General features: G+C 38.1%; 2 protein-coding genes across 2 annotated transcripts; one reads left to right on the forward strand and one right to left on the reverse strand.

Moving 5' to 3' along the window:
- The first annotated feature begins 835 nt into the window (after positions 1-835).
- Positions 836-5959, forward strand: LOC145479336 (chondroitin sulfate N-acetylgalactosaminyltransferase 1-like). The gene is made up of 3 exons (XM_081457674.1): positions 836-3591; positions 4326-4482; positions 4752-5959. The coding sequence occupies exons 1-3, from the start codon at positions 2238-2240 to the stop codon at positions 4945-4947; spliced, it is 1707 nt and encodes a 568-aa protein (XP_081313800.1). The 5' UTR covers positions 836-2237; the 3' UTR covers positions 4948-5959.
- A 79-nt stretch (positions 5960-6038) lies between these two features.
- On the reverse strand, positions 6039-13904 carry LOC145479337 (tropomodulin-2-like). Its single transcript, XM_081457675.1, has 8 exons — positions 13575-13904; positions 11694-11967; positions 10757-10864; positions 9692-9930; positions 9326-9409; positions 8651-8710; positions 7804-7948; positions 6039-7444 (listed from the first exon to the last, which is right to left on the reverse strand). The coding sequence occupies exons 1-8, from the start codon at positions 13701-13703 to the stop codon at positions 7353-7355; spliced, it is 1131 nt and encodes a 376-aa protein (XP_081313801.1). The 5' UTR covers positions 13704-13904; the 3' UTR covers positions 6039-7352.
- Positions 13905-14490: the final 586 nt, after the last annotated feature.

Here is a 14490-nt window from a genome sequence, read left to right on the forward strand (position 1 = left end):
CCTTTCAGAATATACGCCCATGGAAGTTTATTTAGAGTTAGTACTTAAAGAATGATGGTCATATAGCTACAGTAACTAGCTTCCTCAGAATAATCAAATCCTTCTGCAGGAGAGCATTTTATTATTTTTGTTCGGAAACTTGTGATGTTCATCGGGTGGAACACTGTTCAGAGCTACATTTCAAACGCTTTGTTTGGCCCTATTCTCTTATTATCTGTTTGATCTAAGAATGCCTCATGGAATTTTAAGATCCTTTTGAAGATTTTAAAGAGTTTTACGAAAGAAAAGGAAGAGGTGTGGATTTGAAGTAAGAATAAAGACAAAAAAAGGATTTCATGTCGATTTAAATTTCGATATCCAATTGACAGATGGACACCAAAACAGACTGCCCCAACCTGAATTGCTCGTGCTGCGGGTAAACGTTTTTTAATATATTAACTTTTTTTACCCTTAACTTTTTACCGTACTTTATTCCTCCTTTTGCTGTTAGTTAAAGGCAAAAAACTTGTGCTGTGAATCATATCGACTTTATAGAGAGTTTGGCCACACGATGTTATTGCATGCATGTAAAATCCCTTTCAAATATATACCCGTACATTTTTAAAACGTAATTAAAATCTCTCCCTGTAGGCCCATCCTATAATAAGTGCACTGCGAAATAAAATACACCAAAATATTGTCTCGTAGAAATATAAGCCCAGAGCTAATTATCGAAAGTAAGCATCTTATATTGGTAGTGCGACAAAGAAATATTTCAACCGATTACGTTTTACGTGTATACGTTCAGGAATTTAACTAGCTTACGTGGATAAAATGATGGGGGGGGGGGGGGGTAGCGAGATCATAGCAGACGTCTATTTGGTAGATTAGTTATTTCAAATATATTTAGTATCACTAAATCACAAGTGGGTGTATACAAGTACCAAAATAATTTGCTTGCCAGAATCTATGAGTCCTGTTTCTTGAATATAAGAGACGCTGATCGTATCACACATGTTCGAGACAAACCTCCACATTTTTTCAAACCTAATCTGTATTTTGTTGTGCATGTGTGGAAATAAAAAAAAAATCGACCTTAAGCTGAACTTGGATAACGCCGGTTCGAAGGGACAAAATTGCTCAAGTTCTGTTTTCGCCCAAAGCAATATACTACATGCATTAGTTGGTTTATCGATCGTTGTTATCAATTATATCTCTCAGTGTCACTAATTACCAGCTATTCCCGAAGCGCATATTTCGAGGCAGCCCCGCCTTCCCCTCAAACTAATAAAGGACCTTGATGCTCTTGTTCTTTCATAAAAAAAATTTGGGCAGTTACTGCATTAAACTGCAAAATAATGTAAGAAAACCCCAAAACATGCGGTCAGGAATGGTGAAAATCTTGCGTAGATTGAACTTGATCACCCGGTAAACACAAGTAACAAGTGCACGCGGGTCAATGGAAACTTGTTTACTTTTACGCGCTCTATAAACGTGTTAGTTGGTCCCTTGCGCCTACAAATTTTAATTTACCGCGATAAGGAAATGAAACTTTACACTCCCGATTGAAGGGTTTTTTAATAGCTATTAGTGTGATTAGTTCATATTAAACTATACTGTTGTTTACTCTTTTTCTACAGAAACAAGCTACATTGATACATCGGACGTCTTGAATGAAACAATTAAACCAGTCATTGTATTCTTTCAAAGGAAGTTTACCGCTTCGCTGGTTTGTGGAGTTTTCCACACCGGTATGAAAAGTTGCCAGCATTTTCAAAACTCGTCCAACATTATAGCCTGGATATTGCTGCTACCGTCGCGTTCCAATCTGTTGCGTAACACTTTATTTTGAAAATGTTGCTTCCTCTCTAATAACAGCGGATTGAGAGGTTGTCAGGCGGTGAAAGAATTCCTCGCCGGAGAACTTTCAAGTAAGAAAATTCTTGAAATACAACTCACAGTCGAAAGCCGTACACCTGAAAATATTGGCATAGATACAAATTTTCACGCCGCGATAGCAAAACGAATAATTTTGACTACCGGTAAAGGCACTTCGAGAGGAATCAGCAGAACTTCTAGGATAGTTATACTGGTAAACAGGTACCAGTCAACGAAACCTGCCAGAACTTGGAAACAACGTGTATAAGCGAAAATCGCTGGTGATACTTTTCGCGAGAAAGCTTTCTAAATCAGTGAAAATGGCATTGTTTAGGAAGATGGGATCTCCAAAGACAAGAAGATGACTATGTTCTGTAGCGATGGCTATATTTTCTTTGCGACTTCAAAGAGTCACACTGTATTCACTACTAACTTTGATGGTGATTCTTGTTTACCAAATCTACAGTCATGGCGGTCAGTTGGTAAAAAAGCACCAAGAACTTAGACGCGATTTAACCAAGAGTTTAACATCAAATCATGCGAAATCTTATACAAAGAGAGCATCTACAGAAACGAAGGGATCAGAAGAGCCGGTCAAAAGAAGGGAACTTAGAAAGACCGAACACGCATCCCCACTGTTACAGAAGGAAGTCAAAAGATTAAAATCTCGTATTAATCAGAAAGACGACCTTATTGAACGACTAACTGCTCAGTTAGAAAAGGAGAAATCACAGGCAAAAAAATTCAAACAAGAAGTGGGCAGCTTGAGAGCTCAGAACACAGAATTACTGGCTGAAGTCGAAAGCAATTCACTCGGAGACAACAGCGGCAAAAGCCAGGAACAAAGTCTTGCTGTTGCAAAAGATTTAAGTTCTACGATAAAAACCTCTGCAAGAGTAAGCGATATTCAAGTAGCTGAACGAATTCACTTTCAAAGTTTCGCTAAAACGCACCTTTTCGAGCTTTCGCCTCGGAAAAGACCGAAGGAATATATATTTCACGGTCAAAACGTGAATACACGCAGAGTGAAATCTGGAGAGAGGCATCTTCTCGAGGCGCAAGACACTGCAATCAACTTCATCAACACGAACACTTCATACCACGTGACTCGTGAAAACGTTATTGATGGAGTTTATCGAATCGATGTCAACACAGGCATTGATTATGAGCTTTACTTTAAAGATCCGACGGCAAATAAATTTATCACCGTTCGGTTGATTCGTCCCTTGGGCTTCATACAACCAGTTGCCGTCCCAGACGATAGTAAAAACCAAAATGAATTGATCAATTTAATTCTCCCGTTGTCTGGGAGACTTGAACGATTCCAACAGTTTGTAGATATGTTTGTCGAAGTCTGCATCAAAAGCGACAAAAATGTCTTTCTAACGGTAGTGCTGTACGGAGCATCAGACTTTAACCACGTAAAATCAACTCTGAAAGATATCGAGGCCACATACGGTTATAAAAAGTACCAGCTGATTATGAGAGACAAGCCCTTCTCTCGAGGGAGAGCCCTCCACGATGGTGTCATGTATTGGAGCAGCAATCCTACTAACGTTCTAATGTTCTTTTGTGACGTCGACATAACTTTTCGCGTTGATTTTCTTCGCCGTTGTCGCATGTATTCACAAAGGAAGAAGAAAGTTTACTACCCAATGGTGTTTAGTTTATTCAATCCGAAGAATGTTTACGAAGATGGGAACATTCCACCTCCTGCAGAGCAATTAAAAGTTGGTAAGTTACTTTCTCGATTGACCTTTTAGATCAATCTGATATCTAAGCAACAAATGGTATTGATTGTGTAGAGTCCAAGACTTCTTACATATCTCCTCTGTGGACCCTCCTCAGGAGTTGTATTGTGCGGCTAGGTCAAGGTCACGCGCTGCGCATTGCGTTTAGTGTAACGAGTACATTTATTTCCATAACGTTATGCCAACAATGAACGCGTCTTTTTAATACAGCTCCACGTAAAGCGGAACGATTTTTTTTTTGTGGTTTCTTGGTACCACACAGAACGAGAGAACTAGGGGTATTTTTCTTGCAGGTCGTGAAGTAAAGGCCATAAATCGTCCTTTTTCTTGTTCCATCAACGTTAGAGTTAAGTGTCAACAACATCACTTTTGGTTCTTTTCCGGCGGCATTTGTCCGCGTTCGTCGGCGTTTGAAAACAAGTACAATAAGCACTAACACTTACTGTACTTAAAAACAAGTACAGAAAATCGTTTTACCTCTTAATGTAACATCTAACAAGAGTTTTCTACATGTTTGTATACAGTGCTGCGTATCAACTTCTTGTCCATTTAACAAGGAAACTCTTTACCTAGAGCGACCGACATTACAAAACTACCCCCTTCCGGCGATGACAATGTCTTTTGTTTCGCTGGTCTTGTCTTGTCTTATCATCTAGGTTTAAAGAAACACCATTTTTCGATCTGAGAAGTTTTTAATAATATTTTCGCTCTCCGTAGATCGTGCGCACGGGTTTTGGCGGGAATACGGGTTTGGTATGACGTGTCAATACAGAGACGATTATCTCCGAGTTGGTGGATTTGATTTGAATATTGAAGGCTGGGGCTCTGAAGACTTGGGACTGTATCAGAGATACCTGCAACAAGCAAATACCAGGTGAGATTCTGCTCTATTGTGCTAGCCTTGAATCCAGGAGTTCAAGCTCAGTACCACGGAACCACAAAACATGAGCGACAGTTGTAATTTACACCAAACCAAAGATAAAATCTAAACAATAACGAAAAAGAAACGTCCTGGTAATTGAAGTCAAATTTTGCTACAATGCCTGACTTGCCTCAAAATCTCCTCTCGTGAATTGCAATTTATGCTTCATTTGTCTAATGAGAAATTAGAAGCTGAGCTTGCATTCTTTTCTTCTACTCTAGGATTATCCGCGCCCCTGACAGAGACCTTTTCCATCATTTTCACGACAAGAAGTGTGACCCCAACCTCACCAAGGAACAGTACAGATCATGTCTTGGATCTAAGGCAGTCGCCGAAGGAACACATACTCAAATAGCTATCCAGTTAACTAAACTTAGAGAGAAGTATGAATTAGATACACAAGAGGATGGCTTCTGAGACTGAAAATGAACCTGTGGCACCACCGCATGTGAATCGTGAATTGTAGAGCACGTGAGAAAACCATTCAAGTGCAAAGTCGCTACAACCAACAATGAAACAACATGGCGTAAATTCAAGAGCTGGACTCTTCGATTGATCATTGATGTTAAACATCAGCTAACCCTCGGTTTTTGCGGGTTACATACATTTGCCACTGTTCTACTGAAGTAACGATTCTCAGACTGAATTAGAATGGACTGTTTTCACGTTGTCGCGAATCACAGAAGAATTGGCAAAGTTTCCAAACGATTTGTTCGTTTCTTACACGCCTCTCCTAGGAAATTTTCATTAAAATTTACTTAAAATGAACTGAAAAATTGCAGTAAATATTACTTACTGAGCTGCTTGAGACTATATAACTCTGAAAGCACGAATTCGCCAATCCGTGAGTTTTGTGATGAATCGAGGTTAGCTGAAGCCAATAAAATTTCTCCGCGTTGTCTAGAATTACCTCTATGGATGTCAATGGTGTTTTAAGGATTTCGAGCACTACTCGAAACAGCGTGGGTTTTGGTCAACGCCAGGATAGTGCGACTGTCATTTGGCGTGGACAGGTACCAAGAAAGGCGAAAGCAACTCGAAAATGGCTTAGTTCAACCAAAGAGAAATTTGAAAACGCAGCTTTATTTCTACGGTTCAGGCCTACCACCCACACTAATCCGTTCTTTGAAACGTGAAATAGCATATCATTTCGATACATTCAAATCGAAAGGCGCAAGGGAATGGAATGATTGTATAAATTGGTACAAGTCCTTAAAGTCTTTCATTATCGAGGAAAAATTAGGCACGAACATTCCGTAAATAGATAAGGCCAGCCATTCTTCTTTACTCTCCATTCACTCAGAAATTTGTTTACCGACAAGAACGACGATGATGAGGTGACTCGGTTATTAAGAGAAGTTCAAAACTTCTGCGGCTAGTCTTAATCATGCTCAAGGTAAAGTACACCCAGAATTCTTTACAGTCCTGTGTTTACTTGTTTACTTGTTCCTTCCTTTCTGACAATCCAGAGGAACCGTAAATTTTGGAGAAGGTAAACCAGTCACAAACACCATAATTAAGCTTTAATTTCACTTCAGTTTTTCAATCACTAGATTATTCAATATATCATATTAAAAACATAACCTCAGCCATCGCTTGCAAATATGACAGTGATTACACGGAAGTGAAACTTGCGGCGAAGAGTGTTGAAACAGCTTATTGAAAAATCAAGCATATGTTGTATGACTGGAAAAAAAAATCGTTGTACACAAACATGTTTCGACACAGAAATGCAAAATTATCATGATAAATATCGTTGCGATAATGAATACAAGGAATGGAATACACTACACAAGCGGCAGAAATCGTTTTAGACGAAAATCAACTTTTGAAAGCAGTTGCGAAGAAAAAACTGAAAAAAAAACCAAAAACAAAAATGGTTTGGGCCTTTCTTCATGCTGCTTCAACAAATTGCTACCACAACTGCAAAAAAGCTATCACTTGTGTTTTAAGATTTTCTCCCACGATCTAAAAAATATCCAAAACTACATAATTATATAATTTGCTATATGGCTGATGTAAGTGACGGTAAAATGAAAAGCATTTCTAGTAAAATAACCCTAAGAAACGAAACAAATGAGCAAAGGGAAAAACGCTAAAGCTCATACATGTACAACTTCGGTGTTTGAACAGCCGAAAGGAACAAGTGGGATTTAATTCCAACACAAGACGTTAAAACATGCAGGAAATCCCCAAATGAAACAGGAAAAAGTAAAGCCAAATTTTACGTCAACTATTTTTGTTGCAGCCATCATACATAATTTGCACGTGCAGCAACTGAATTAAGGAAGTCTTGGATGGTATAAAACAACTGCTGAAGAACTGCACCAATTATGGCGGATATGAATCTCAAAGTTTCACGTAAAATTCAACTTTGTTTCCTTCCACATTACAGGAATATCGTTTAAATTCATGCTGTGTTAGAACTCAGCTTAATTGTTTGAATTATCCGCCTATTATAAATTAAAGTAACTCCCTCACAGCAGGTAGACAAATAACAAGTGTATGATTCATTCATTCTTTAGACTAAGATTAGCAACAAATACAGGTTTTTCATCGATATTGTTATACCTATCTAAATAATTACTGACAAAAACTATATTTCATCCCTAGCTTGACTTCATGCACCTAGTTTTGGTAACACCAACTACAATCATGGAAGTGAAAAAGAATTGCCAAGGAATCTTAGTACATGCTTCCCAAAGAGATGCTTTGATTAATTGCAAAGTACTTTTTTGCCCTGAAGTTAATTCACACAATAAGTGACCCTTCATAGCAGCTTAAAGAAGAAAAGCAAATGAACAGTTTTCTAAAATCATTTTTCACTCATCGTCTTCCTCTTCCTCTTCTTCTTCCTCCTCTTCCTCCTCATCGTCTTCATCTTCAACACCATTCTCAACCCTGTCCAGTCGAACTATAAAAAAAAGTGAATTTAATGATTAATTTACCCAAAATTAAGGGCTAAGTGAACCAGTCAGAATTCTTCTTTTCATCGCAGTCCAGTTCAGCCAAAAGATAAAATATTTTAAATAAATGCTCTTAGAATTTCAAGAGGTGCAGCAATCTATTGCTCATTGATGCACATCAAAAAGTATCTCCCATTAACTTTAAGAAAAAAGAAAACTACCTGTAAATTGCCACCTCAGACCTGTTTTTGATCAGAAAAGCTTAAGACCACCACTCAACCAAGATTTCTCCAATGGACATTTTAATCTAACGTATTACATCATAGAAGTAACTTTACTGTAGCAGTACTGTACTGAACTAACTTACTTGTATCATTGTTTCGGACCATAAGCTCTGCAGCTCTGATCCTTGGTCCCTGGGTGTCAAAGCTCATGCCAAATGTCAACAATGTCGTATTCTTCTCCAAAGAGCTGACAATTTTCTGTTCTACTTGGCTGCCAATTATAGCACACTACAAGAAAACAATACAACCAAAAAACACACATCACTGTCATAAAGTGCAATACAGTGAACTCTCTCTGAGGTAGAAATCATTGAGTTCAGGTCTACCTGCCTCCTTTTGAGACGCATTGATCTGCCCTGCAGAGAGTTCAGTTACAAGGAAGCACATTAAATTCAGTCAAAACAAGTGGGATACTCAGGTTTGTCCAAGGGAGGTGTCCAAAATACAGTGTTTACCACTTTGAGAGAATTGACTGTATTCTGTGGCACTGCTGCCAGGATGTTGGGAAAGGAGACCAACTAATGGAGGACTTAATCTTTAACTTTGTAAACTTGCTCTTTGGAATAAAATCAGCTTAAACAAATGACCAAGGCCCTGGTCTCTTTCTTCTCCATGTTTTTGTCACCAAAACAATTCCAATTACAATGATGGTGACTAAAATGCCTTTAACAAGGCTTGAAGCAATTACATACATACATGTATCTCTTTATTTAAACTTGGATTTTTGATTAGCATACAAAAATGCTAGTATTTCCAACTTGTTCTTAATAATTACATTACTTAATACAAATGGTAATATACATTATTTACAAGCAGGACTGCTTAACCTGTCCCTTCAAACTAGTTAAATCCGGTGCCCTTCTTATATCCTCGGACAGAGAGTTCTAAGCGATTCAACTTGCAGTCTAAGCAAACATAGTCACTACGTACCTGGTTGGCTAGCCGCAGTGCCTTCAAGTTGGAGCTGGTTTCTAGGACTGTCATAATTGCCTAGAAATGAGAAGCAAATTAGTACTAGTGGTGGTGTTGTTGGTTTTTTTTAAATTTAGCTTGAAGTAACCCTTTGATTTCCACAGTGATTAATAACTATTTCCTCCTAATGACATTGATATGTTACAAAATGGTTGGTCAATGAAAATAATTAAATTACCATATTTTTGCTATTGACTGCAGAGGGACGAGAACTTATAGGCATGGCATTTAATTCAAATCTGGCAATATCCAAAGACTAGGCATAACTGATGAATATCTTTGTCTTAATTGATGATGAAAGTTCTGCAGTGTTTGTTTTCCATCTAACCCCGCCCCAGTGGACTCTGCAGTTGCTACCAAATTTTTAGGGCAAAAAATGACAAAAAATGAGACTGCTGATAGAGGCCATTCAGTATGTATGCTAAGCTTTCAATATAACTATTATTTAAAATTATAGCAGTTTCATTAGATGGGAGAATTGTAAACTCTTTAGTTTTTCATGTAATTTTAGTGGGTTTGCATCTCAATTTCAACACTCGAGTGTAATTTTTTTGGGCAAGAAGGTCACTGCCTCCCCCACCCAAGTCCAAAGGTACCTGTGTGCCTATAGAAACATTATAACAGTTTCCTTACCATAATCCCATCTCCAGTCAGAAAATTGGACTCAAGATTGATACTCTCCAGAGTACTGTTTTTACTAAGAGCCTCTGCAAACAACTAAGCCAAGAGAAAATAATAATTAAAAACAATCAACTTTTAAATCATACTGTTTTCTTTAAAGCTGATAAAACAAAGAAAGGCCTGAGGCTATACTATAGACTCAGTTTAAATCCAACCAGTCATGGCTTAAAACCACAAACTTTTGGCAGTTGCAAATCACATCACATCACATCATCTCTAATGGTGAGGACTTTCATTCACAACAAATTTGACAGTCGCAAGGTTGACCATAGCACACAGAGTTAAGCACAGTTTATGGAATAAAAGTACCATCAGTACCTTAGCAGTCATGTCTGTCATTTGTGTGTTAGCCAACTGCAGATGTTTAAGGTTGGTGTTATTCTTCAGTGCCTTTGCTACATCTTCAAGGACCTCTGTGGTAACCTCTCGATGATTGTTCAAGTTTAGATTTGTGAGTTTAGCATCATTGCTCTTCAATTGATCCAAGGCTTTCTCAAGATCCAACTCATTCACAGCTGTAAGGTCAGGCTTTTTTATTTTTGCTGCTTTTACGATACCTAACATTACAACACCAAGTAATGATTAAATAATCAAGGCATGAATAAATTCCACGTCAAGTTTTACCAACAGGTAATCTCCTGATATTTTTATCCTGAAAGTAAATCAGCAAATGTCATTTGCTAATTTGGATTTAAATATGATGCAACCTATGTGAAAACATCAACACTTACATAATTTTAACTATGTTTGTGTCCACTAACCTGGTAGCTTTGTGAAGACTAATTATTTCGTGAAAACAAAAGACACTAAACTGATACGGTAACACAGCTATACTTTGCAATTTCTTAAATTTTAAATGTATTTCACCCTCATCAGTACGGTCACTCTCACTTTCAATGTTGACATAGTGAAAATAAATTAATTTTTACTCTCAACATTGAATTTGAGAATGACTGAAGAGCGGTCCAAACATAGTTTACTTTTACTCGTAATTTTTACCATGAATTATTTCTCTCTCAATCAACAAGAAAGTTTTCAGGACCTATTTGCAACGTACATCAACACCTGCCGACCCATAACATGAAATACTCACTTCCTACACAACATCAGTCATCAGAGTTATCTCTGTGATAAGAAATTAACCCATCTACCTACCAGTAATAAAAGCTTAGAGCATTTAATATCTATACAATACAATACATTTATCAATTCTCCCGAATGGGATTTTCAGAATTAATTTACATCGCTGCTACAAATTTACTGCTACATCTGTGGCAGTTATAGATGTCAAGAATACCCAATACTCTGCCGTAGCAGGTGTTACGGGTTACAGCCCTTAATGACAGCCCTGATAATGTATACCACAGACAGTCTCAAACTCACCAGGTTTGTATTTCTTCAAGCCACTACCTCTGAGGGCTTTACCAGCCTCCTGCTTCTCTGCATAATGACTCTGGTTTTGAGTCAGCATGCCGTGCACACCAAGAATAGCTAAAACATTGATTGAATCATAAACAAGCTTGTCAGAGTAGAAAAGCATCCTGTCCAGATTGAAGTGACTGGCCTTTCAGTTGTGCCAAAAAGGGACTTATCTTAGCAGGGTGAGACAAAAAGGGAGAGTAAGCTGTTACTACAATTGATCAACTCAGAGCTCGGATGAGCTAGTGAAAAATTTGATTCTCTATTTGTTCGTAGGGAACCAATATTTCCTATTAGTAACCTGAGATAAAGACACTTCTAACTAATTGTAGTTGTTTATCAAGTCATCTGACAAGCCTCATATTATTATACACTGTGTTTGTTTCACTCTGAATTCTGTAGGTTTATATTTCTGCTATTTCAAACTCTGAGGTGAAAAGAAAACACAGATTGAAATAGCTAAATTAAATTTGAAAATAAAAGTTAATACAAATTTAAAAATGTCATCAACATGATAAAAATGTAATATGCACTTTTTTATTGACCAAGGGCCAGAAAAAGACTCCAGTTGTGTTCTGACACGGTTTGACTTCATGACAAGGGTTACTTATCCACTCTACCAATAAAGTTTGAGATAAACAGGGTTGATTTTAGGCCAAGGGAAACAGAAATCAGTTCAAAATGGCAGGAAGTTTGAAATAGCCCAATAGTAAATGACTGAAAAAAAGGCAAATCCAAGGGAAATGGGATCAAGCTTGAAATAATGGGGAATAATTATTCGAGACATCCAAGTTTGAATTAGTGGGGTCCACCTGTACATTAGTAAGAATGAGACCCACATGTATATGCTAGGTATAACATGCTTGTTACATGTGACCAGTAAATTAATCACAATATTTACCTGCCAGTTCCATCATTTCCTCGTCAGTGGCATTATCTAACACTTCACTCAGATCATCAGGGAGGAGTGGTGCAGGTTCTTTTCTCCCAGGCTGCTCTTTTGGCCGCCACACTTTGCCGCGAGTTTCCTTCTTGTATGGTACATAATCACTACGTTCTTTTTCATTCTTAGCCTGCTCTTCCAGGTGATCCAGGAGGTGTTGTCTGTCGAATGGTCCGGTACTTCCCTTGTCTGTCTGGTTACCTTGACGCTCGTGAACTGGAAGCAGTGCATTCTGCCAGGCAAAACAGTCATTTTGACTGAGGAATCTTTAAAAATGTCTCAAAATTTTGAATCACAAAATTTAATCCCATGCCTCTTCTTCCAATGTTTTTACGCTACCAGTAAACAAAGATTATAAGCATGTTTGATGCCTTCAACTGGTTTTGATTTATTTTGTTTGCAGATATTCAACCCTTGCTTTACTTTCCTGAAATCAGCAACTCAATCTGTACGTGATTTAATTGCTACTTAAGTGTAAATGTAAATGACTGCAGTTTCATGACAAAACCCAGTATATACTCAATATATGTGACATAATTTACTGTAGAATTTCCTTGTTTCATTGCAAGCTGCCAGAAGTCACATACAGACTATGCATAAATGATCAATACACATAGTCCAATAACCTGGCATAATCAATACTCTGTCTAGTAACACAGGCATGTTGCATAAACCATCCCATAACTGCTCTATTAGCACCTGAATTTTGCTAGTTACTATGGACATCGCGTCACCTTGCAAAGTGCCGCACTGAAGGAAAACTTTCTCTACATAATTCTGGAATTAGCATACCCATTACCATTGTTGAGCAAACTTCAACAAATTCCCTGATATTCCTACATGTACCTAGCTACAAACAATTAGAAAGAGAACTGAGTCTCCCATTGAGGTGATAAGATTCCAACACAGCATTGAAACAGCATTGAAACAGCATTGAAACAGCATTGAAACAGCATTGAAACAGCATTGAAACAGCATTGAAACAGCAATATGGAGCCCAAAATATAATGAAAAACAACATGACTGGAGTTGAAATAATTTCCAACAGTGATGTGAGGACCTTTCAAAACTGCAAGATGAAAAGGTTTGAACGTCTGACAGGGGACATGCATACCCCCTCCCACCTTTAGGGCCTCATACAGAGAGGGATAAATTACTGAAAGTGCGATTGCTGTCAAATCTTTACCATTTTTCCTTTGAACATAATTTCAGTTACTGGCCAATCACATCATATATTATGAGCTTTCCTAGAACATAAAAATCCTGTATTTTGGAACGGTGTTTTCACTTTTCCAAAGCATGCCTCAGTGACAGGCTCACGCGAAAAACAAATACGACTGTTCCAAAAAATGTTTCGCAGGCCAATATCGAAACCAACGTACAACATAAACACAAGCCCAATGACACCTACTGCAGGCGACATAAAAGTTGACTATCATATTGATTTTAACATCTTGAATCGAACAAACGACAGCTTTAGAAGTACTATGGCGGGCTGTCTTTCAAATATCAGTGCGTTTAAATCAAGTGAGTCTTCATTAGATGGGTGAATAAGCACCATGCGTGCAAATTACTAAAACAGTTACTCAGCATGAATTTGCCCAAGATCAACAGTCAAGAATTCGCGGTTTCAAACGAAACCTTCCTCGTTAAGGCGTTCAAGATGTCAAAAATACGTTATTGATGTGCAGCACAGTAAAAGGCAAAAGCAACTAAGAGGTAAAACATGCCATGTCATGTAAGCATCAAGCGTAAGTCAGATAGCTACGGCTTGGCGTGATTGTTTTGTCGAGGTCAGATCACTCGGGAGACAACATGACTCAAATTCATCACTCTTACCTCGGGATCAATGGCTGCATTGAGATCTGCTATTTCTTCTGGAGATAGACCTTCCACTAAAGCATCTTCATCAATGTCTGTAAACTGTTCCAGGTTCACAGGTTCTTTCTTTTTCATCAGCCAAGACATGGCGCCCAATTCCTGTCGAGAACGAAATATTACTGTCGCTCTGCTAGAGGAAACTGTGTTCGTCTGCCGCAAATAACCTTAAAACGGTTATCAACACGATATAACCACTTGAAGAGCCGTTAAGGTGTTTTCTTGGCCAAAAAACCGAGAGAAAAATTTGTCTTCAACACTCCCTAGCCGTCTGCTAAATAACCAAGCCCGACCCAGTCTTCTCGAATAGCTCCCCGCCTATGAATATTCCATCAACCACTCACACCGCCCATAAAGACATATGTGAATCGTGAAGTTCCTGGATTGTTCTGATGACGGTCAATTAAAAAAAATTAAAATTCAGCTCGACTTGAAATTCAAACACCCTTAAGTAACCTTGGAACTCGTTAATTTTCATGAATTTGGATAGTTTCATAAAGTTGTTTTACTAATTATTGAACGAATTGAATTTAAAACATTGTCTCCAGCGCAGTAAGATGTAGCCATGGAGCTGTGAAATCGGATCTAAACAAACACAACGGGGTTGCTTTGCGGGGACACATTTCAAAGCAGAGGAGCTAGGAGAAAATGCACAAAAAATGTATTTTTTTTCCAATTACGGTGACTCCAAGACGGACAACCTGACTAACCCAAGATGACGAACATTTTCACTGAGAACTGGAAAAGTGGACGAACTTTGACGGCATGCCATTGAAAACATAGTTCTAAATTCAATTGCTACAGGAATTCCAGCTAAGATTAATAAAATAAATCTGCAAAAAAGTTGGAAAACCCTCAACGGGTCTCCAACGGTCTT

The sequence above is a fragment of the Orbicella franksi genome, chromosome 2, assembly GCF_964199315.1.
Source record: "Orbicella franksi chromosome 2, jaOrbFran1.1, whole genome shotgun sequence".
Lineage (NCBI taxonomy): Eukaryota > Metazoa > Cnidaria > Anthozoa > Scleractinia > Merulinidae > Orbicella > Orbicella franksi.

What these genes read in the sequence shown, in the direction of transcription:
- LOC145479337 (XM_081457675.1), bottom strand. Translation starts at nt 13,703, where the DNA reads ATGTCTTGGCTGATGAAAAAGAAAGAACCTGTGAACCTGGAACAGTTT. An exon ending in CTTGAAGAAATACAAACCTG is followed by an intron (nt 9,931 to 10,756) that starts GTGAGTTTGAGA and finishes TTGTAATGTTAG; the next exon opens with GTATCGTAAAAGCAGCAAAA. An exon ending in GGTCCGAAACAATGATACAA is followed by an intron (nt 7,445 to 7,803) that starts GTAAGTTAGTTC and finishes TTTTTTTTATAG; the next exon opens with TTCGACTGGACAGGGTTGAG.
- LOC145479336 (XM_081457674.1), top strand. Translation starts at nt 2,238, where the DNA reads ATGGCTATATTTTCTTTGCGACTTCAAAGAGTCACACTGTATTCACTA. An exon ending in TGCAGAGCAATTAAAAGTTG is followed by an intron (nt 3,592 to 4,325) that starts GTAAGTTACTTT and finishes CGCTCTCCGTAG; the next exon opens with ATCGTGCGCACGGGTTTTGG. An exon ending in CTGCAACAAGCAAATACCAG is followed by an intron (nt 4,483 to 4,751) that starts GTGAGATTCTGC and finishes CTTCTACTCTAG; the next exon opens with GATTATCCGCGCCCCTGACA.